Source organism: Mobula hypostoma, chromosome 15, assembly GCF_963921235.1.
Source record: "Mobula hypostoma chromosome 15, sMobHyp1.1, whole genome shotgun sequence".
Taxonomy (NCBI): domain Eukaryota; kingdom Metazoa; phylum Chordata; class Chondrichthyes; order Myliobatiformes; family Myliobatidae; genus Mobula; species Mobula hypostoma.
Genome location: NC_086111.1, coordinates 13,469,472 through 13,493,630, shown reverse-complemented (window position 1 = coordinate 13,493,630; position 24,159 = coordinate 13,469,472). Strand labels below are relative to the sequence as shown.

At 45.8% G+C, this 24,159-nt stretch overlaps 1 protein-coding gene across 5 annotated transcripts in view; it reads left to right on the top strand.

The window, feature by feature from the left end:
• The window catches only part of cacna2d2a (calcium channel, voltage-dependent, alpha 2/delta subunit 2a), a 1,072,053-nt gene that overhangs the window by 309,767 nt on the left and 738,127 nt on the right, over positions 1 to 24,159 (top strand). For all 5 annotated transcript variants that reach the window (XM_063067752.1, XM_063067753.1, XM_063067751.1 and 2 more), the window contains exon 3: positions 22,191 to 22,307. In XM_063067752.1, the coding sequence (XP_062923822.1) occupies positions 22,191 to 22,307 (117 nt within the window). The remainder of the gene's footprint in view (positions 1 to 22,190; positions 22,308 to 24,159) is intronic.

The window sequence follows — 24,159 nt, the reverse complement described above, 5'->3', positions numbered from 1 at the left end:
TGTTTTCACTATACGAAAAAAGGCAGCGCGCGCCCCGAGCAGCCAAGCTCCTCCCCCGGAACTGCATTCTAGCCGCCATTGCTTAAACATGTGCTTTATCTGGATTTATTTTGTGCATCCGTTAGCAAGATGAGTTCTAAGGTATTGGAAAAGCCTAAAAGAGCTCTTAAGGGTGTTACACTTGGCGTAAAACTAGACATAATTAAGCGTTTCGATCGTGGTGAATGAAGTAAGGACATTGTCGCGGGTTGAACTTGCCTGCGTCCACCAATCGCACTATTTAGACCATAAGACCGTAAGACCATAAGACAAAGCAGCAGAGGTCGGCCCATCGAGTCTGCTCCGCCATTTTATCATGAGCTGATCCATTCTCCTATTTAGTCCTACTCCCCCGCCTTCTCACCATAACCTTTGATGCCCTGGCTACTCAGAACCTATCAATCTCTGCCTTAAATACACCCAATGACTTGGCCTCCACTGCTGCCTGTGGCAACAAATTCCATAGATTCACCACCCTCTGACTAAAAAAATTGCTTCGCATTTCTGTTATGAATGGGCGCCCTTCAATCCTGAAGTCATGCCCTCTCGTACTAGACTCTCCCATCATGGGAAACAACTTTGCCACATCCACTCTGTCCATGCCTTTCAACATTCGAAATGTTTCTATGAGGTCTCCCCTCATTCTTCTAAACTCCAAGGAGTTTATTTATACGCAGAGAGAAAGAATTTTGAAAGCTGCCGATGTTACTGTTGGTTCTGTTCGTAGCAAAGTGGTCTCTCTCAGTCGGCATCCAATAATGGATAAAATGGAAAGTCTATTGCTTGAGTGGATTGATGGGTGTACAAAGTGTGGTGTTCCATTAAGTTTTCTTATACTTAAGGAGAAATCAGTCCGTCTTTTTAATAAGCTGAAACAGAAAGTACTGGATGATGGTGAAGAAAGTGTTGCGAAAGTGGAATTTAAAGGTAGGCATGGGTGGTTTGATCAGTTTCTGAGGCGAGGGCAGCTTCATAGTTTAATCAGTGGTCCCCAACCTCCGGGCTGCGGACCGATACATTGCCGCGAAGAATGCAGTGGTGCAGCGGTAGTCGGAACTCACCCAGCACATCTTTAAGAAAAAAGCCGAAATAAACAAGCTAATTAATTAGGTGCCGCCCGGCAAGTAAATGTCGGCCCAGATCAGAGGCGATTGCCGATTGCAGCAGGTGGTTATTCGTATAAGCAAGTGTTTAACTGTGACAAAACTGCAATTTATTGGAGTCTTCCTGATTCCGGTAACTGAAACTACACTGTACATACGCTATTTCTACTTTATATAGGCTGTGTATTTTTATGTGTTATTTGGTATGATTTGGCAGCTTCATAGCATAAAGGTTGCTGGAGAGAGTGTTTCTGCCGAGAGCGCTTCCGGGAGATTTTCGCTGCGCTAGACAGTGCTGCAGAAAGTATTTCTACTTTATATAGGCTGTGTATTTATCATATCATTCTTGCTTTTACTATATGTTACTGTTATTTTAGGTTTTATGTTTTATTTGGCATGATTTTATAGGTTATTTTTTGGGTCTGGGAACGCTCAAAATTTTTTCCCATATTAATAAATGGTAATTGCTTATTCACTTTACGACATTCCAGCTTACGAACCATTTCATAGGATTGCTGTACCTTCGGATAGTGGGGGAAACCGGTATTAGGTAACGAACTGGGTCAGGTCACAGATCTCACAGTGGGTGAGCATCTGGGGCCAGTTACGACCGCTCCCTTGCCTTTAGCATTATCATGGAAATGGATAGAATCAGGACAGGAAAATTTTTAATTGGGGAAGGGCAAATTATGAGGCTATAAGGCTAGAACTTGTGAGTGTGAATTGGGATGATGTTTTTGCAGGGAAATGTACTGTGCACACGTGGTCGATGTTTAGGGATCTCTTGCAGGATGTTAAGGATAAATTTGGCCCGGTGAGGAAGATAAAGAATGGTAGGGTGAAGGAACCATGGGTGACAAGTGAGGTGGAAAATCTAGTCAGGTGGAAGAAGGCAGCATTCATAAGGTTTAGGAAGCGAGGATCAGATGGGTCTATTGAGGAATATAGGGAAGCAAGAAAGGAGCCTAAGAAGGGGCTGAGAAGAGCAAGAAGGGGGCATGAGAAGGCCTTGGAGAGTAGGGTAAAGGAAAACCCTAAGGCGTTCTTCATTTATGTGAAGAGCAAAAGGATGACAGGAGTGAAGGTAGGACCGATTAGAGATAAAGGTGGGAAGATGTGCCTGGAGGCTGTGGAAGTGAGCGAGGTCCTCAATAAATACTTCTCTTTGGTATTCACCAATGAGAGGGAACATGATGATGGTGAGGACAATATGAGTGAGGTTGATGGTCTGGAGCATGTTGATATTAAGGGAGAGGAGGTGTTGGAGTTGTTAAAATACATTAGTCCCCGGGGCCTGACGGAATATTCCCCCGGCTGCTCCACGAGGCGAGGGAAGAGATCGCTGAGCCTCCGGCTAGGATCTTTATGTCCTTGTTGTCCACGGGAATGGTACCGGAGGATTGGAGGGAGGCGAATGTTGTCCCCTTGTTCAAAAAAGGTAGTAGGGATAGTCTGGGTAATTAGAGACCAGTGAGCCTTACGTCTGTGGTGGGAAAGCTGTTGGAAAAGATTCTTAGAGATAGGATCTCTGGGCATTTAGAGAATCATGGTCTGATCAGGGACCGTCAGCATGGCTTTGTGAAGGGCAGATCGTGTCTAACAAGCCTGATAGAGTTCTTTGAGGAAGTGACCAGGCATATAGTTGAGGGTAGTGCAGTGGATGTGATCTATATGGATTTTAGTAAGGCATTTGACAAGGTTCCACACGGTAGGCTTATTCAGAAAGTCAGAAGGCATGGGATCCAGGGAAGTTTGGCCAGGTGGATTCAGAATTGGCTTGCCTGCAGAAGGCAGAGGGTCGTGGTGGAGGGAGTACATTCAGACTGGAGGATTGTGACTAGTGGTGTCCCACAAGGATCGGTTCTGGGACCTCTATTTTTCGTGATTTTTATTAATGACCTGGATGTTGGGGTAGAAGGGTGGGTTGGCAAATTTGCAGATGTCACAAAGGTTGGTGGTGTTGTGGATAGTGTAGAGGATTGTCAAAGATTGCAGAGAGACGTTGATAAGATGCAGAAGTGGGCTGAGAAGTGGCAGATGGAGTTCAACCCGGAGAAGTGTGAGGTGGTACACTTTGGAAGGACAAACTCCAAGGCAGAGTACAAAGTAAATGGTAGGTTACTTGGTAGTGTGGAGGAGCAAGGGGATCTGGGGGGTACATGTCCACAGATCCCTGAAAGTTGCCTCACAGGTTTATAGGGTAGTTAAGAATGCTTATGGGGTGTTAGCTTTCATAAGTCGAGGGATAGAGTTTAAGAGTCGCAGGGTAATGTTGCAGCTCTATAAAACTCTGGTTAGGCCACACTTGGAGTACTGTGTCCAGTTCTGGTCGCCTCACTATAGGAAGGATGTGGGAGCATTGGAAAGGGTACAGAGGAGATTTACCAGGATGCTGCCTAGTTTAGAGAGTATGCATTATGATCAGAGATTAAGGGAGCTAGGGCTTTACTCTTTGGAGAGAAGGAGGATGAGAGGAAACATGATAGAGGTGTACAAGGTAATAAGAGGAATAGACAGAGTGGATAGCCAGCGCCTCTTCCCCAGGGCACCACTGCTCAATACAAGAGGACATGGCTTTCAGGTAAGCGGTGGGAGTTCAAGGGGGATATTAGAGGAAGGTTTTTTACTCAAAGAGTGGGTTGGTGCATGAAATGCACTGCCTGAGTCAGTGGTGGAGGCAGATACACTAGTGAAATTTAAGAGACTACCGGACAGGTATATGGAGGAATCTAAGGTAGGGGGGGGTTATATGGAAGGCAGATTTTTAAGGGTCGGCACAACGTTGTGGCCCGAAGGGCCTTTACTGTGCTGTACTATTCTATGTTCTATGTCCATGTGTCAGCTTTTAGGATGTGCTCAATGTCTCTGTTCGAAGGCTGTACATTGTATGTGTAACAAGGTGACCATTGACTATCATCTTTTATTGCTAAAGTGCACTTATGTATTCACCCTGGAAATGCTAAAATAGCTGCCTGTGCCTTTAAGAGAAGATGGAGGTGCTATTATGCACATGGAAAGTAGGAGGAAGAGTTAGAAGGTTCTAGAAAGAATGTATGGTGAGGAAAGGTGAATTCTATTTGATAATATCCATGTAAATTTGTTTATACTTGTTTGTAAATTTAGAATTTTGGTAATTTGACATGTTTTACATGTGGATACTTTAGATTTTCATGAGTAAGGTATCGGCGCTGGATAGCATGGTTGTATGAAGCTCCTTATCGGCCTAGTAGGTTAGTCTTTCTAGTAATTTAACTACGAGGCAATATATTGTAAAAGTTTATTTTTGTCTTACTTTATTGTTTCATGACTGAATGTGAATGTGTTCATCTCTGTTTACAGAGCATAAGCGAGGAGATCTTGTTTCAGGGTCTAGCCGAAACATGTTTGGAAGTTAAGCACGTGTGTGCCAGAAATTGCCAGTGCCGTATTGGTTTTGCATATTTTGTTTTATATATCTTCATTCTGCAAACGTAACTAGGGTGTAGATGGAAACTAAACTGAGATTGTAACAGCAGGAACGGTTTCTTTTAAATTTATTTTGTTGTTTTTATTTTGATATCCTCTTTTTGCATTAAAACAGATAAAGGAATTAAAAACCCAGAAAAGTATTTGTTGTCTCGAGAGTGCAGTTTTCCCAAGCTACAAAATGTGTCCTTGACTGACATCAGGTTGTTCATGGACTGCATCCTGGTCTGCACATCAATTCTTCAAATGCGCAGAGACTGATACTTGTCTGTTCATTATTGAATTGCATAGCCACAGTGTTCTTTCCCTGTGTGTTACATATGGAATATCCATGGCTTTGTGTTCTTTTTCAGATTGTGTACGCTTTATGTTTCATGTCTCTCTGCCATTTGCAGCTTATGCACTGATCATGTCCAATGTACATGTGTCTACGGCCTGTTTACCATCTTTTAATGTTTGGCAATCCCTCCTTTATTTCTACATCTTCTATTTCTTCCAAAGGTATCCTGAAATATTTAATTCCAGCCCTTGGTTATTGTCCCATCATTCCACTGATGGACTTCCAAACCAACAGACCTCAGATAGTCAGCATTCACAACTGCTCCTCAACACGGGCGCCCCCCACGACTGTGTGCTGAGCCCATGCTGTACACTCTGCTCACCCATGATTACACGGCTAAACATCTGAGTAAACAACCACTGTGCAAATGACAACGGGTAGTGCAAATACAAAAGAAGAATAAAATAAATAATATATACTGTAAATAGCAATAAATATCGAGAACAACGTAAGTCCATAGGTTCTGGGAATCGTTCAGTGATGGGGTGTGTGAAGTTGGGTGAAACTATTTCATCTGATTCAAGAGCCTGATGGTTGAGGGGTGATATCTGTTCCTGAACCTGGTGGTGTGAGTCTTGAGCCTCCTGTACCTCCTTCCTGATAGCAGCAGTGAGGAGAGCATGCCCTGGATGGTGGGGGTCCTTGATGATGAATGCCATTTTCCTGCAACAGCGCTCATTAGTGGCGAGGGCTTTACCTGTGATGGTCTGGGTCATTTCCACTACCGTTCAAGGTCATTGGTGTTTCTGTACCGGGGGCGTGATGCAACCAGTCAATAAACTCTCCGTCACACATCTGTGGAAGTTTGTCAAGGTTTTAGATGTCATGCCAAATCTTCACAAACTTGTAAGGAAGTAGAGGTGCTGCTGTGCTTTCTTTATAATGCCATTTACGTGCTGGGCCCAGAACATCCTCTGAAATGATAACACTGTGGAATTTAAAGTCATCTCCATCTCTGATCCCATGATAAGGACAGGCTCATGGACCTCTGTTTTCCTCCTCCTGAACCCCATAAACATCTCCTTGGTCTTGCTGACATTGAGTGAGGCTTTGTTGTGTTGGCACCACTCGGCCACATTTTCAGTCTGAAGTCAGTAACCATCAAGGGGATGGTTATCGACTTCAGGACAAATCATACCACTCACAACCCTTTTACATCGTCATAACAGCAGTGGAAACTGTGAGCAGATTCAAACTTTTGGGAGTGGGCATCTTGTACAACCTCTCAAAGTCCCAGTACACATTGTACACAATCAGAAAAGCTCACCGACACCACTACTTTGTGAGGAGGCTGAAGAAAGCTGGACTTTGCACATCCATACTCACGTCCTCCTACAGTCGTGCAGTACAGAACACCCTAACAAGCTGCATCAGTGCGTGGTACAGAACCTGTACTGTAGTGGACAGAAAGTCTCTACGACGGGTAGTCAAATCTGTCTTAACGCATCACTGGCACAACATTAAGGACAAGTATACAGAACGGTGCTGTAAAATGGCCAGTAACATCATGAAGGATCCCACCCACCCTGCTCATGTCCCACTCCTATCAGGGAGGAGACTACACAGCATCCACACCAGGACCACCAGACGGTTACTTTCCCAAGCAGTAAGGCTGATCAACACCCCCACCACTAACGCATACTGCACACCCCCCATGACCACTACTACTGTATCATCTCCTATCAAAGTCACCTTATGTATTGACACTCCTGTGCCTAGAGTCACTTTATGGATATAAAATCAATCTATGTGTATAAGCCACCTTAAGCTTTTATATTTATTGTGTTTTTTAATTATTTGTTCTTTATCTGAATATGTGAGGTTTTGTTTTGTGCTGCATTAGATCCGGAGTAACAGTTATTTCATTCTCCTTTCCGCTTGTGTACTGGAAATCTGGAATCAAACGGCTATTGGATTTTATTCATTTAATTGTATTTGTGGCATTCAGTCACTCATCTTATTTCTGTGTCTTACTTGCTGCTGTGTGCATTAAGATAAAGAGCCTTTGATTTTGTGTGTTGTTTTGTTTCATTTATTCCTGCTCTGAATTTAGTTCAAGGTGTACGTTTATGTCTATACAAACAGTGGCTGTTTTAACAGGTACCTCCTGTATTGAATAAAGTGGCCACTGAGAGTATGTCTGTGTTTATTTGAATTACTGTCACCTTGTTGTGGGCTTGAACCATTCTCCTGGCCATTCTCCTCTGACCTCTCTCATTAATGAGGTGTTTTGGCCCACTGGATTTTTTGTTCTATTTGCACCATTCTCTGTAAACTCTAGAGGTTGTTGTGCATAAAAATTCCAGGAGATCAGTGGTTTCTGAGATATTCAAACCAACCTGTCTGGCACCAGCAATTATTCCACAAAGTCACTGAGATCACATTTCTTCTTCACTCTGATGTTTGATCTGAACAACAACTGAACCTCTTGACCATGTCTGCCTGCATTTTTGCATTGAGTTGCTTCCGCGTGGTTGATTAGATGTTTGCTTTAACGAGCGGGTGTACAGGTGGCCGCTTAGTTCTCTGTCTTCTGTTGGGAGATTCCAGTTGTCATTACCCACTTCATCACATGCACTGCCTCCTTTACTTTATCTTTAACTCCCCCCCCCACCCCAGAACTCTCACCACATATATTCAGATTGAAGTTTGCACTACAGCCTGATTTGCTGAGCTCCTCCTGCATTTTGTGTGAGTTGTATACAGTTTGTATCCCTTGTAGTGTGTCAGTTATCGGACTGGGCACAGTCTGGGCTCTCTGTCCTTTATATCTGAATGCGATCCCAGACCGTGACATCACACACAAACTGGTTGTACAGAGGGGGTCCATTTTAGGTGTATCGGCGGGCTGAATGTACACAGACTTTCTTCCTTGTTTAAATGTCAATGTACAAAGTAAATACATTTTCAGTGTACATATATGTCACCATATACAGTGGCATGCAAACGTTTGGGCACCACTGGTCAAAATTTCTGTACTATGCTGAGACAGTTATGCAATTGCACCCAGACTGTGATTCAGGTCTGTGTGTCAGTTTTCTAGTTGTATACAAGTGTACTCCTTGTTTGAAGGAGTTATCAAGTTGCACCTATGGTGTCTTTTGCTGGTATATCCATATTCCAATAGTCCATAGATTTTCCGCCTTGTCCGTGTCAGTTATCTCACAGCACACAGACTGGGCCCCTTGTCTGTCTGTCAGTTACATAGGAACATAAAGAACTTAGAGCATAATACAGGCCCTTCAGCCGACAATGCTCTGCTGAACATGTACTTACTTTAGAAATTACCTAGGGTTACGATAGCCCTCTATTTTTCTAAGCTCCATGTACCTACCCAGAAGTCTCTTAAAAAACCCAACCGTATCTGCCTCCACCACTGTCGCCGGCAGCCCATTCCACGCACTCACCACACTCTGCGTAAAAAAATTACCCCTGACATCTCCTCTGCACCTACTTCCAAGAACCTTAAAACTGTTCCATCTAGTGTTAGCTATTTCAGCCCTGGGGAAAAAGCCTCTGACTATCCACACGATCAATGCCTCTCATCATCTTATACACCTCTATCAGGTCACCTCTCATCCCCCATCGCTCCAAGGAGAAAAGGCCGAGTTCATTCTATCTATTCTCCCCAATCCAGGCAACATCCCTGTAAATCTGCTCTGCACCCTTTCTATAATTTCCACATCCTTCCTGTAGTGAAGTGATCAAAAATAAGCACAGTACTCCAAGTGGGATTTAACCAGGGTCCTGTATAGTTGTAATTTTGCCTCTCGGCTCTTAAACTCAATCCCATGGTTGATGATATGCCTTCTTAACCACAGGGTCAACCTGCACAGTAGCTTTGAGTGTCCAATGGACTTGGACCCCAAGGTCCCTCTGATCCTCCACACTGCCAAGAGTCTTACCATTAATACTATATTCTGCCATCATATTTGACCTACCAAAATAAACCACCTCACACTTATCTGGGTTGAATTTCATTGGCAACTTCTCAGCCCAGTTTTGCATCCTATCTATGTCCCACTGTAACCTCTGACAGCCCTCCACACTATCTACAACACCCACAACTTTTGTGTCATCTGCAAATTTACTAACCAATCCCTCCACTTCTTCAAGCAACACACATCAAAGTTGCTGGTGAACGCAGCAGGCCAAGCAGCATCTATAGGAAGAGGCGCAGTCGACGTTTCAGGCCGAGACCCTTCGTCAGGACTAACTGAAGGAAGAGTGAGTAAGGGATTTGAAAGTTGGAGGGGGAGGGGGAGATCCAAAATGATAGGAGAAGACAGGAGGGGGAGGGATAGAGCCAAGAGCTAGACAGGTGATAGGCAAAAGGGGATACGAGAGGATCATGGGACAGGAGGTCCGGGAAGAAAGACAAGGAGGGGGGGACCCAGAGGATGGGCAAGAGGTATATTCAGAGGGACAGAGGGAGAAAAAGGAGAGTGAGAGAAAGAATGTGTGCATAAAAATAAGTAACAGATGGGGTACGAGGGGGCTGTGGGGCCTTAGCGGAAGTTAGAGAAGTCGATGTTCATGCCATCAGGTTGGAGGCTACCCAGACGGAATATAAGGTGTTGTTCCTCCAACCTGAGTGTGGCTTCATCTTTACAGTAGAGGAGGCCGTGGATAGACATGTCAGAATGGGAATGGGATGTGGAATTAAAATGTGTGGCCACTGGGAGATCCTGCTTTCTCTGGCAGACAGAGCGTAGATGTTCAGCAAAGCAGTCTCCCAGTCTGCGTCGGGTCTCGCCAATATATAAAAGGCCACATCGGGAGCACCAGACGCAGTATATCACCCCAGTCGACTCACAGGTGAAGTGTTGCCTCACCTGGAAGGACTGTTTGGGGCCTGAATGGTGGTAAGGGAGGAAGTGTAAGGGCATGTGTAGCACTTGTTCCGCTTACACGGATAAGTGCCAGGAGGGAGATCAGTGGGGAGGGATGGGGGGGATGAATGGACAAGGGAGTTGTGTAGGGAGCGATCCCTGCGGAATGCAGAGAGAGGGCGGAAGGGAAAGATGTGCTTAGTGGTGGGATCCCGTTGGAGGTGGCGGAAGTTACGGAGAATAATATGTTGGACCCGGAGACTGGTGGGGTGGTAGGTGAGGACCAGGGGAACCCTATTCCTAGTGGGGTGGCGGGAGGATGGAATGAGAGCAGATGTACGTGAAATGGGGGAGATGTGTTTAAGAGCAGAGTGGAGGAAGGGAAGCCCCTTTCTTTAAAAAAGGAAGACATCTCCCTCGTCCTAGAATGAAAAGCCTCATCCTGAGAGCAGATGCAGCAGAGACAGAGGAATTGCGAGAAGGGGATGGCGTTTTTGCAAGAGACGGGGTGAGAAGACAAATAATCCAGATAGCTGTGAGAGTCAGTAAGCTTATAGTAGACATCAGTAGATAAGTTGTCTCCAGAGACAGAGACAGAAAGATCTAGAAAGGGGAGGGAGGTGTCGGAAATGGACCAGGTAAACTTGAGGGCAGGGTGAAAGTTGGAGGCAAAGTTAATAAAGTCAACGAGTTCTGCATGCGTGCAGGAAGCAGTGCCAATGCAGTCGTCGATGTTGCGAAGGAAAACTGGGGGACAGATACCAGAATAGGCACGGAACATAGATTGTTCCACAAACCCAACAAAAAGGCAGGCATTGCTAGGACCCATACCCACTTCTTCATCCAGGTCATTTATGAAAATCACAAAGACAACGGGTCCCAGAACAGATCCCTGTGGCACACCACTGGTCACCGACCTCCATGCAGAATATGACCCATTTACAACCACTCTTTGCCTTCTGTGAGCAAGCCAATTTTGGATCCACAAAGCAGGGTCCCCTTGGATCCCATGCCTCCTTACTTTCTCAATAAGCCTTGCATGAGGTACCTTATCAAATGCCTTGCTGAAATCCACATACATTACATCTACTACTCTACCTGCATCGATGTGTTTAGTCACATCCTCAAAAAATTCAACCAGGCTCGTAAGGCACGACCTGCCTTTGACAAAGCCATGATGACTATTCCTAATCTTATTATGCCTTTCCGAATGTTCATAAATCCTGCCCCTCAGGATCTTTTCCATCAACTTACCAACCACTGAAGTAAGACTCACTGGTCTATAATTTCCTGGGCTAACTCTACTCCCTTTCTTGAATAAGGGAACAACATCTGCAACCCTCCAATTCTCTGGAACCAGTCCCGTTCCCACTGATGATGCAAAGATCATTGCCAGAGGTTCAGCAATCTCCTCCCTCACCTCCCACAGTAGCCTGGGGTACATCTCATCCGGTCCTGGTGACTTATCCAACATGATGCTTTGGAAAAGCTCCAGCACATCCTCTTTCTTAATGTCTACAAGCTTAAGCTTTACAGTCCCCTGTAAGTCATCCCTACAATTGCCAAGGTCCTTTTCCATAGTGAATACTGAAGCAAAGTATTCATTAAGTATCTCCACTACTTCCTCTGGTTCCATACACACTTTTCCATTGTCACACTTGATTGGTCCTATTCTCTCACATCTTATCTTCTTGCTCTTCACATACTTGTAGAATGCCTTGGGGTTTTCCTTAATCCTGCCTGCCAAGGCCTTCTCATGTCCCCTTCTGGCTCTCCTAATTTCATTCTTAAACTCCTTCTTGCTAGCGTAATCTCCTGGACCTCTATCATTACCTAGTTTTTTGATTGTACACAGACTGGACCCCTTGTCTGTGTGTCAGTGATCTGACTGTACACGGACTGGACCCTTTGTCTGTGTGTCAGTGATCTGACTGTACACGGACAGGTCCCCTTGTCTGTGTGTCAGTGATCTGACTCTACACGGACTGGGCCCCTTGTCTGTGTGTCAGTGATCTGACTCTACACGGACAGGTCCCCTTGTCTGTGTGTCAGTGATCTGACTCTACACGGACTGGGCCCCTTGTCTGTGTGTCAGTGATCTGACTCTACACGGACTGGTCCCCTTGTCTGTGTGTCAGTGATCTGACTCTACACGGACTGGGCCCCTTGTCTGTGTGTCAGTGATCTGACTCTACACGGACTGGGCCCCTTGTCTGTGTGTCAGTGATCTGACTCTACACGGACTGGGCCCCTTGTCTGTGTGTCAGTGATCTGACTCTACACGGACTGGTCCCCTTGTCTGTGTGTCAGTGATCTGACTCTACACGGACTGGGCCCCTTGTCTGTGTGTCAGTGATCTGACTCTACACGGACTGGGCCCCTTGTCTGTGTGTCAGTGATCTGACTCTACACGGACTGGGCCCCTTGTCTGTGTGTCAGTGATCTGACTCTACACGGACTGGGCCCCTTGTCTGTGTGTCAGTGATCTGACTCTACACGGACTGGGCCCCTTGTCTGTGTGTCAGTGATCTGACTCTACACGGACTGGGCCCCTTGTCTGTGTGTCAGTGATCTGACTCTACACGGACTGGGCCCCTTGTCTGTGTGTCAGTGATCTGACTCTACACGGACTGGGCCCCTTGTCTGTGTGTCAGTGATCTGACTCTACACGGACTGGGCCCCTTGTCTGTGTGTCAGTGATCTGACTCTACACGGACTGGGCCCCTTGTCTGTGTGTCAGTGATCTGACTCTACACGGACTGGGCCCCTTGTCTGTGTGTCAGTGATCTGACTCTACACGGACTGGGCCCCTTGTCTGTGTGTCAGTGATCTGACTCTACACGGACTGGGCCCCTTGTCTGTGTGTCAGTGATCTGACTCTACACGGACTGGGCCCCTTGTCTGTGTGTCAGTGATCTGACTCTACACGGACTGGGCCCCTTGTCTGTGTGTCAGTGATCTGACTCTACACGGACTGGGCCCCTTGTCTGTGTGTCAGTGATCTGACTCTACACGGACTGGGCCCCTTGTCTGTGTGTCAGTGATCTGACTCTACACGGACTGGGCCCCTTGTCTGTGTGTCAGTGATCTGACTCTACACGGACTGGGCCCCTTGTCTGTGTGTCAGTGATCTGACTGTACACGGACTGGTCCCCTTGTCTGTGTGTCAGTGATCTGACTGTACACAGACTGGGCCCCTTGTCTGTGCAGAGACACAAGAGATTGCGGATGCTGGAACCTGGACAAAAAGCAATCTGGAGGAACCCCCCTGATTAACAGTCTCTGGGTGAGGAAAGAAATAGTTTAGAGCCAGCATCAGCACTGAGAGTGGAGAGGAAGGTAGCTGGTACAAAGGGAGGGAGGTGGGATAGAGCATTAAGTAGATGATTAGTGGACTGAGGAATGAATAAAGATGGCAGGTTATGGCAGAAGTGCAGAAGGAGGTTGAGAGAAATAGGCAGGTGGTGATAGGTGTAAAGTGGACAAGCCAGAAAGAGGGCAAGTAGAGCGATGTGGGGTAGAATGGGGGGAGCGAGACAGAGGCAATAAAGTGATAAGTGGGAGCACAAAGGTCACCAGTGCTTGAATCTGATGTAGGGAAATGCTGATAGGAACAGGTAAGGGAGAAATGAAGGCTGATGGAATAAAATGGGGGACGGAATCCACTGGGTGTAGTCTGTGGACTGTAGAGGGGAGGCAGTGTAAATGAGTGATGGGTCTGGAGTGGGGGTGTGGGAAAAGGAACAAAACTGAGGGGACTGAAGGTAAATTTGAAAGGTGAGTGGGACGCAGGAGGTAAAGGTAACCTGAAATTGGAAAATGTATTGATCATATCACAGGCTTGTGTCCAGGTGGATTATGAGGTTTTGTTCCATGTTGTCTGCCCCTGTACAGGTGTGCCCCATGTTCCTCTATCAGTTGCCCAGTTGTATACAGATGTGCCTGTTGCCCAGTCATGTGCCAGTGTGCCTGTTGTCCAGTTGTATACAGATGTGCCCGTTGTCCAGTCGTGTGCAGATGTGCCCACCCCCCCTGCAAAACAAAACAGCGATAACAACATCAAACCCCCAACTCCCTCTGCCGCAAAAAAGAACAGCACCAACAGCACCAGACACCCAACCCCCCCCACACACAAACTAACAGACTGCCCACACAGAAAAGCCAACAAGAATATCAGAGCCCCAAATCCCCAACCCCACCCTCGCACAAGATATCGCCCACCCGTAACCCCAACCCACAATCGGCAACAGGAAAGAATACACAGAGCACTGAAGGAGAGCAGTGTCCAATAATCACTTCAATCGCAGAGCTTCTAAAATATCCTCCCGCCAGAGCCAAGGAGAGCGGCCGCCTGAACTCAGTGTTTCCGCGAAGAGTGACATCTGTGCCGCCTTCCGAACACCGTCAGCCTCTGGGTCTCTCTGGGGACAGCAGAGTTCGACCAAGCTCCAATCTGCCCGTCACAGGCTCCAACAGTCTCCGGAACACACATGTGATTAGTGTCATGGAGTGTCATGATGGCAGGGCCTTTCACTGGCCACTCTGTAACGGGTTACATCGCCCACAGTGAATGGCCCTGCATAATCAACAGTCATAATGCAGTCATGTCCAGCAACTCCATGAAAGATCTCGGGCCAAAATGTCGACTGTTTATTTCCATAGATATCCATAGATGCTGCCTGACCTGCTGAGTTCCTCCAGCATTTTGCGTGTGTAACTCAGTCATGTTACCTAGTTAGCAGCAGACTAGCAAAATATCACATCACCAGTGTAAGCTGAGCTTGGAAATGCCATAAAAAGGCATTGCTCATGTGGTTTCACTGACTCAACATAAGCTGTAATCATAAACTCTCCTGCCTGAACGAAACTCTGTTCACCTATTAACCCTGGGTTTAAACACTGAAACATGGAAAGAAATGAGGAGTTAGCCCTTTGATCAACACAACATGGCTGATACTCCCCCTCAGCATCGTTCTGTCACCTTACTGCTCTTTACAGCTTCCTCTATCGGATTATGATCATCATAAAATTATTAGATTTTGCTCGTAGATCCACCTGGTTCATGAAACATCCTGGAAACCTGTGAAGCTGCTAGCAGAGCTGGGTGCAATAAGGGACAGCCGGCTAGGAACTGAAGACCTGTGCTCCAGAAGAAACAGTACTTATAGTCACAGACATAAAAATTGCTGGTGAATGCAGCAGGCCAGGCAGTATCTCTAGGAAGAGGTACAGTTGACGTTTTGGGCTGAGACCCTTCGTCAGGACTAACTGAAAGAACAGCTAGTAAGAGATTTGAAAGTGTGAGGGGGAGGGGGAGATCCAAAATGATAGGAGAAGGCGGGAGGCGAAAGAATGAATCTAAGAGCTAGAAAGTTGATTGGCAAAGTCCATTATTAATTTATTTTTTATTATTATTCGTTTTTCTCTCTCTACTTTTTCTCCTTCTGTCCCTGTCACTATACCCCTTGCCCATCCTCTGGGCTTCACCCCTCCCCCTTTCTTTCTCCCTGGGCCTCCTGTCCCATGATCCTCTCATATCCCTTTTGCCAATCACCTGTCCAGCTCTTGGCTCCATCCCTCCCCCTCCTGTCTTCTCCTATCATTTTGGATCTCCCCTCCCCCTCCCACTTTCAAATCTCTTACTAGCTCTTCCTTCAGTTAGTTCTGACGAAGGGTCTCGGCCCGAAACGTCGACTGTACCTCTTCCTAGAGATGCTGCCTGGCCTGCTGCGTTCACCAGCAATTTTTATGTGTGTTGCCTGAAATTCTAGCATCTGCAGATTTCCTCGTGTTTGAGCACTTGTAGTCAAGCATTTTAAGTGCAGCGACCACGCTGTCACCTCTCCGACAATATTGAACAGTCTCAGCTATGTTCACAAAAAAAAGGACTAATTCAATCTGGCTAATTACCAGCCAATCAATTGACCCTCAGTCATCAGTGAGGTGATGGAGGCTGACACTTGACAGTATTGTATAGGAGGGAGATTGAAAATCTTGTTGTGAATTTGCATAGGTTTGGCCATGTCATGCAAAGGTTTGACAAACTTCAATAGATGCAGAGTGGAGCGTTTTCTAACAGTCTGGTATGGAAACACAGATGCCCTAGAATGGAAAAGCCTACGAAAAGTAGTCGATACAGCCCCGTTCCTCTCAGGCAAAGCCCTCCCCGCCACTGAGCTCATTTACATGGTGCGCTGCCACAAAAACCATCCTTCATCAAGGACCGCACCATCCAGGCCGTGCTCTCTTCTCGCTGCTACCATCAGGAAGGAGGGTCAGGAGTCTTTGGTCCCACAGCACCAGGTTCAGGTAAAGTTATTACCCTATGACCATTGGAGTCATGAACCTCACTCATCTCAACTTGAACTTATTCCACAACCTATGGTCTCACTTACAAGAACTCAGCAACTCATGTGTTCAATATTATTTATTCACTTTTTTTAAATTTGTGAGTTTGTCTTATTTTGCACGTTTGTATGTTAGTCTTTATTTGTATGTAGTTTTCATTGATTCTATAGTATTTTTCTGTTCTACAGTGAATGCCTGCAAGAAAATGTATCTTAAGTTGGTGACATATATGTATTTCAATAATAAGTTTACTTTGAACTTTGAACTATAAAGCATCACCTACTGATTCCAATTTGCAAGGGCTTTGTCACATTCTTGGTCCAAAGGTGGGCCAAGGAACTGAAATCCAGAAGTGAGGTGAGTGTGTCCACCTCTGACATCAAGGCAGCATTTGATTGAGTGTGCCATCAAAACGCATGGCTAAGACTTTGCAACCTTGTGCAGCGAGAAGAATTAATTCCACATGATAGTCAGAGGTACTGCGTACAGAAAGTGGTGTAGGAGCGGGCGTCATGGCTGTGTGTTGGAATAGTACCTCAGACAGAGACAATGGTTGTTGTTAGAGGTCAGTCGTTGCAGCACCTGGACATCACTGCAGGAGTTCCTCAGCACAGTGTTCCAGGCCCAGTCATCTACAGTTACTTCGTCGATGGCCTCCCTTCCATCAGATGTTCACTGAAGTTCAATTCCATTCACAACTGCTCGGTAACTGAAGCAGCCCCCGCCTGAATACAGCAAGTCTTAGACACAGTTTTAAGGAGTTGAATAGCCTACTCCTGCTTCAATTTCTGATGTTCTTAAGGTGTTTTCGCTGAATTTAAGGGGAATTTTAGACAAGCGCTTGACAAACAAGGCACAGAGAGTAGGGGCCGAATGCTGAGAAAGGGAGTTAATGTAGATGGGCAAAAAAGTCAGCATGTGATGTGATGAAGGCGCACATTTCTCTGTTGTACAATTCAGACTCTATGTCTATCCACTTGTGCAAATCTTATGCCTTTAAATCACAGAACATACTTTCTGCAGAATTTAATACCTTTAGTGAACCCCTATGTGACCAATGTTATACAAACTTCAGAGACACATAGGTCCTTAACCACACCAGAGTACACAAACCCCTGTATGTATGATAATGGACTCTCAGTATTTATCCACCCACACACCCTACAAAGTTTATGCTCAAGGGCACATCTGGTAAGAGGAAGACTGAGAGAACCTATTTGCAAACTTGATAGGAAGTCCCCCTCCACTATCCCTTCCCTTCTTTCCTCCTGCAAATTCCCTCCACACCACTTGACCATCCCTTCTCTTCTCCAACCCCACCACTGACCTTCCTTCCCAGTCCGTACCTCTCCAATAATTTGGCGTCCACCAACCATCACCTCCGGAACCTACCCCTCTAGCAAACCACATTGCAGCTACAACCCTTCCTCCATCAAACCTCCCTCCATCACTGCACATCTCCATAATCCTCCCCTCCATCGATCATCCCCTCCACCATCCCCTACACTGTTGTTCACGAGTTGCCAGGCTGTGGATGTCGGAGTCGTGAGACTGATCCACAGGAATGTGGATATCGGAGTTGTGAGACTGATCTAGGAATGTGGATGTCGGAGTTGTGAGACTGATCTGTAGGAATGTGGACATCGGAGTTGTGAGACTGATCCACAGGAATGTGGATATCAGAGTTGTGAGGTTGATCTGTAGGAATGTGGATGTCGGAGTTGTGAGACTGATCTGTAGGAATGTGGTGTCGGGGTTGTGAGACTGATCTGTAGGAATGTGGATGTCGGAGTTGTGAGACTGATCTGTAGGAATGTGGATGTCGGAGTTGTGAGACTGATCCACAGGAATGTGGATGTCGGAGTTGTGAGACTGATCTAGGAATGTGGATGTCGGAGTTGTGAGGTTGATCTGTAGGAATGTGGACATCGGAGTTGTGAGACTGATCCACAGGAATGTGGATATCAGAGTTGTGAGGTTGATCTGTAGGAATGTGGATGTCGGAGTTGTGAGACTGATCTGTAGGAATGTGGTGTCGGGGTTGTGAGACTGATCTGTAGGAATGTGGATGTCGGAGTTGTGAGACTGATCTGTAGGAATGTGGATGTCGGAGTTGTGAGACTGATCCACAGGAATGTGGATGTCGGAGTTGTGAGGCTGATCTGTAGGAATGTGGATGTTGGAGTTGTGAGACTGATCTGTAGGAATATGGATGTCGGAGTTGTGAGACAGATCCACAGGAATGTGGATGTCGGAGTTGTGAGGCTGATCCACAGGAATGTGGACATCGGAGTTGTGAGACTGATCTGTAGGAATGTGGATATCGGAGTTGTGAGGCTGATCTAGGAATGTGGTGTCGGAGTTGTGAGACTGATCCACAGGAATGTGGATGTCAGAGTTGTGAGACTGATCTGTAGGAATGTGGATGTCGGAGTTGTGAGACTGATCCACAGGAATGTGGATATCAGAGTTGTGAGGTTGATCTGTAGGAATGTGGATGTCGGAGTTGTGAGACTGATCCACAGGAATGTGGATATCAGAGTTGTGAGACTGATCCACAGGAATGTGGATATCGGATTTGTGAGACTGATCCACAGGAATGTGGATATCGGAGTTGTGAGGTTGATCTACAGGAATGTGGATGTCGGAGTTGTGAGACTGATCTGCAGGACTGTGGAGGTCAGTGTTGTAAGGCTGATCTGTAGGAATGTGGATGTTGGAGTTGTGAGACTGATCTGTAGGAATGTGGATATCGGATTTGTGAGACTGATCTGTAGGAATGTGGATGTCGGAGTTATGAGACTGATCCACAGGAATGTGGATGTCGGAGTTGTGAGGTTGATCTGTAGGAATGTTGATGTCGGAGTTGTGAGACTGATCCACAGGAATGTGGATGTCAGAGTTGTGAGACTGATCATTAGGAATGTGGATGTCGGAGTTGTGAGACTGATCCACAGGAATGTGGATGAAGGAGTTGTGAGACAGATCCACAGGAATGTGGATGTCGGAGTTGTGAGGCTGATCTGCAGGACTGTGGAGGTCAGTGTTATGAGGCTGATCCACAGGAATGTGGATGTCGGAGTCGTGAGACTGATCCACAGGAATGTGAACATCGGAGTTGTGAGGTTGATCCAGAGGAATGTGGATGTTGGAGTTGTGAGGCTGATCTATAGGAATGTGGATATCGGAGTTGTGAGACTGATCCACAGGAATGTGGATGTCGGAGTTGTGAGACTGATCCATAGGAATGTGGATATCGGAGTTGTGAGACTGATCTGTAGGAATGTGGATGTCGGAGTTGTGAGACTGATCCACAGGAATGTGGATGTCGGAGTTGTGAGGTTGATCTGTAGGAATGTGGATGTCGGAGTTGTGAGACTGATCCACAGGAATGTGGATATCAGAGTTGTGAGGTTGATCTGTAGGAATGTGGATGTCGGAGTTGTGAGACTGATCCACAGGAATGTGGATATCAGAGTTGTGAGACTGATCCACAGGAATGTGGATATCGGATTTCTGAGACTGATCCACTGGAATGTGGATGTCGGAGTTGTGAGACTGATCCACAGGAATGTGGATGTCGGAGTTGTGAGACTGATCCACAGGAATGTGGATGTCGGAGTTGTGAGACTGATCCACAGGAATGTGGATGTCAGAGTTGTGAGACCGATCCGTAGGAATGTGGATGTCGGAGTTGTGAGACTGATCCACAGGAATGTGGATGTCAGAATTGTGAGACTGATCCACAGGAATGTGGTTGTCCGAGTTGTGAGGTTGATCCGTAGGAATGTGGATGTCGGAGTTGTGAGACTGATCTGTAGGAATGTGGATGTCAGAATTGTGAGACTGATCCACAGGAATGTGGATGTCCGAGTTGTGAGGTTGATCTGTAGGAATGTGGATGTCAGAGTTGCCTCCCATTAAGTTTGAGCTCTGAACAAGGACGTTGCCTCAGGACTCATTCAGCAGAAACGCCCTGACAAATATTAGACAACGTGGAGGTGGTAGAGGTTGCAGATAGGTTGAAACATGACAGGCAACATCTCTGGAATGGTTAGCTGTGCACAGAATGTTTAAGTCAACAGTTCCTAATGGCATATATCCCAAACAGGTATCGGAATTTTGGCTTAAAGTAGCTGAAGGTTTTGTGAATCTCATCCAAACTTCCTAGATCTCTTGGAAAGGCTGCCAGGGAATTGGAAATTGGCAACCGGAACCTTGTACAAGAATGGTTATAAGGACATCTAGGCAATTGTCAAGCAGCCAGCCACTCATTGAGACATTAAATTCTCTAAGCAATATTCAGGGAGAAGACCTTCAGTGATTTGGTGAGGTTTTAGTTCATCAAAGACAACCAGCATGGCTTTGTAAACGGAAGATGTTTTTGACCATAATTAACTTAATGGTTTGATGAAGTTAAGAGAAGGCTAGCGTGTCGAGTGTGTTATCTGTATGGATTTTAAAGAAGTGTTTGACATTGTACCACTTCAAAGGCTTGTAACAAAATTGATGCTCACATTGAGAAAGACATGAGATGTTTAAAAGGGTCCAGAGGAGGTTTGCTAGCATTATTCCAGAGATGAGGATTCCAGCCACACGGTCAGGTTGTAGAAGAGCTTCCAGGAGCAAAGGAAGTTGCGCGAAGATTGACAGAGGTGACAGATTTGTTCCAGGATGGAAGTTCCCATCAGATGATAGTAGAAGGGAAAAGGGACACAAGTTAAGGTTTTGGAGAAGAATAAGACAGGATGTGAGCAAAAACATGTAATGATCTAGAATTTACTAGAATGATCTATCAGAGAGGATCAGAAATTTCAAAGGAGACTTTGGGAAATGTGTGGTCATTGAAGGAGATTGGCAAACATTGGAGCTACAAGTGAAACAGGAGGTAAAGCAAGAGTGGCAAAGTGCTGGTGAAATTCAGGCATGGTCTTATTGAAGTCAGAGAAAGCCCAAGGGTGTCAACTGGTCAATTTTGTTCCTGTTTCCTAAATTTTTGTAATTTCCTGGGATTGGAGCAATCGAAGCTGGACTGTGGACCTGTGATGTCTTGAGGTTTGGTTCCTAAGGTGAGTAATGATATGGATTTGAGTGTGTGTAAGTCTGTTCATGCTCAAAGTACTGAATCTAGAAAGGAGGTTGAATGTATTTTTCGTGGGGCTGCAGGGATAAAGCAAGGTTTGACTGATGGAATTGCTTTCAAAGAGCCACTTTAGACTCAAGGAGTTAAACATCAGGAAGACCAAAACCAAAGCCCTGACTCCCCATTGCAGATAACGTTCCATGGAGTTCAAGTTGTTCAAGATGCTGCGTTCACTTGTGAGTCCGAGTTAAGTTTCAGACCCATTCTCTGCACCTGCTCCGTCTCCAGCATCTAACTGAAAGCAGCCAGCTTCAGATCACTTGCTCTCATATTCTGACCCTCAAGCCAGAGCGGGACCGTCAGTAATCATTAAATATTTCAAGCATATGTGACAAAGGATCAGCTTTTTTTGCCGCTGAGTGTATATTTACATGGATTAGGAATTTGCTGTGGTGTGCTGGTCAGAGTGCAACGTGCAACAAAAACAACATTCAACAATGATAAAGAATTATATAAAAGTATGTTAGGGATTAAAGTACGAGTATGGTAAAATGTGCATAAATGTAGAAATACCTGCGTGTATTTATAATGTAAACAGCTTTATAAAAAGTGGTTTAAAGGGTTTACAGTGCAGTGACGGGGTCATGGTAGAGAGGGCTGAAAAGATTGATTGATCAGATTAACTGAAGGAAGAAACTTTTAAGATGGCGTGAAGTTTTGGTTTCAATAGCCCTGAAACTTTCCAGAAGGGAGCATTTGGAAAAGGCAGTTTTCAGGGTGGATTGTGTTTGCAGTGATTTCTCCTGCTCACCTCTTTGTCCTGGTCATGTACGAGTCCTGCAGAGATGTTGTTGCTGTGGTCCATTTCCCAATATTTCAGTGGTTGTATACAGCATGTGTTAAGACTGCCAAATCAATACCAATAAACAGGTCTTCTGAAACCTCCTCTGATTATCTATCTCTTCCTCTCTCTCCCTCAGCTGTATGATGACCACAAACACCTCTTCGAAATCAAGGAGAACATTCCTGACAAGCTGGTGAAACGAGTGGCCGGTGAGATTGAGAAGCTGTTGGACAAGAAGGTTGAGGCTTTGGAGGTAGGATTTCAAACTGATTTTCCCTCATGTTTGTTTACTGGTTGAATTTCCAGCTATAGTGCTAAAATTGAGATAAATTCACTCCACCCATCCTTTCCCCCCTCCCCCCACCAACACCTAGGGGCTTGTTGAGAAGATTGACAGTGTCCTGAGGTTGATCTGGTGATTAGGATCTGTGTGCCTTGATAAGAGGAGGTCAGAGGTCAGAGATGGATTGTGGACTGAGGTGACTGAGACTGCAGGAATGGGGCTGGTGATCAGAGCCGGCCTCAGAGATTGAGATCACGGGGTCATCGGGGGGGGCTTTAGGAGTTTGTGAAGGTGCCTCCATGTTCTGTCGGTCAAAGCGAACATAAAAGGCAATTTGGGAGTGAAATCTCATTGTCACCTATGTTGCTCGGTTTTATTTTGTAGGAGGTGATGGCATTCAAGCCCTGCCAAAGCTGTTGAGCATCTTTCTATGATTCAGGCTTAGTCCAGAAATGCCACTTTGCTTGTGAGATGGCTTTCCAGAGATTGTACCTGGACCTCTTTAATTTACTTGGTCACCAGACCTGAATGCCATTGACCCGGCATCTGTGATTGTGGGTCTGTTAGTTCATCCAGGGCTTCTGGTTGGGGAAAGACTGAATTATTTTGTGAGGACACACTTGTCTACCAGTTATTTTATAAAGTCCATGACATATTCGTTCAGATCCTCTCATGTCCTTGAACATAGCCCAGTCCACCAACTTGAAGCAATCCCATGACCACCTCTTTGTTGTCCTTCCCTCTGAAGCCTTGTTTTTTAGCCTCTGCCTGTATACAGGTAGGAGAAGGACAGCCAGCTGATCAGATTTCCCAAAATGCGGTCTAGCTGTGGAATGGGCATTCCTAATCATAGTTGCAGTGGCTGAGTGTGTTGGGACCCCTAGTGCTGCAGCTGATATGATGATGATATTTGGGCAGAGCTTTCTTCAAGGAAGGCCCGGCAATGATTTGAAAGGTGTCAGAATAGGCTGGTTTTTGTTTGCTAATCATGACACTCAATACATCGAGTGCCTGCTTAACATTGGCCTTTGGTGGTTAGGATCACACAGGAAAACTCTCACAGAGAAAAAGCTATTAATCATTAGCTGTTACAGGTCAGGAGAACAAGAATGCAACAAGAAAGCTTCATCCAAAGAGTTTTTTATGAAACACAGACCCCCATCTCTTGCCTTGCCTGAATGTTCTGTAGATCAATCCATCCAGTGGATTGCAAGTCCTTCGCATGTGATCATCATGTCCAGTGTGCTTTCAGTCAGCCATGTCTCTTGAACAAAGAATGCAGCAACTTCTCCTTTCCCTCTGATACAGCAATCTTGTCCATAAGTCCTCAATCTTCCTCTCTAGTGACTGTACTTTTGCTAAAAAGACACTGGGTAGAGGAACTTCTACAGCCCACCATTTCAGTCTGGCTTGGAATCCTCCCCTCCTTCCCCTCTACCAGCTTTGGCAACATTACTTTGTCTTAAAGACGCCATGCCTGCATTCCTGAGAGTCAAATCCGCCGTGTCCTTCAGAAGATTGTGAAATCATTAGTTTGTACCTTTCTCAAAGAGAAGTTATAGGCTGCAGATAGTAATGTAGAAGAAGTATATCTAGAAGTTTTGTAAGCTGCCTGCAACACATCGCCATAGTTCACCAGTGCCACCTTGGCCAGATTCATTGAATATGTTCAGGGTGAAGACTGGGGTGAGTGTGGAGAACAGGTGATGAGACTCATAGTGGATCTACTATGGTCTTACTGAGTGAGGCCAGGGGCCAGAGTCTGTAGGTAATATTGCTGAGATTTCAGGGACTCTGATTTGAGCCCTGTGATTTTATCTAT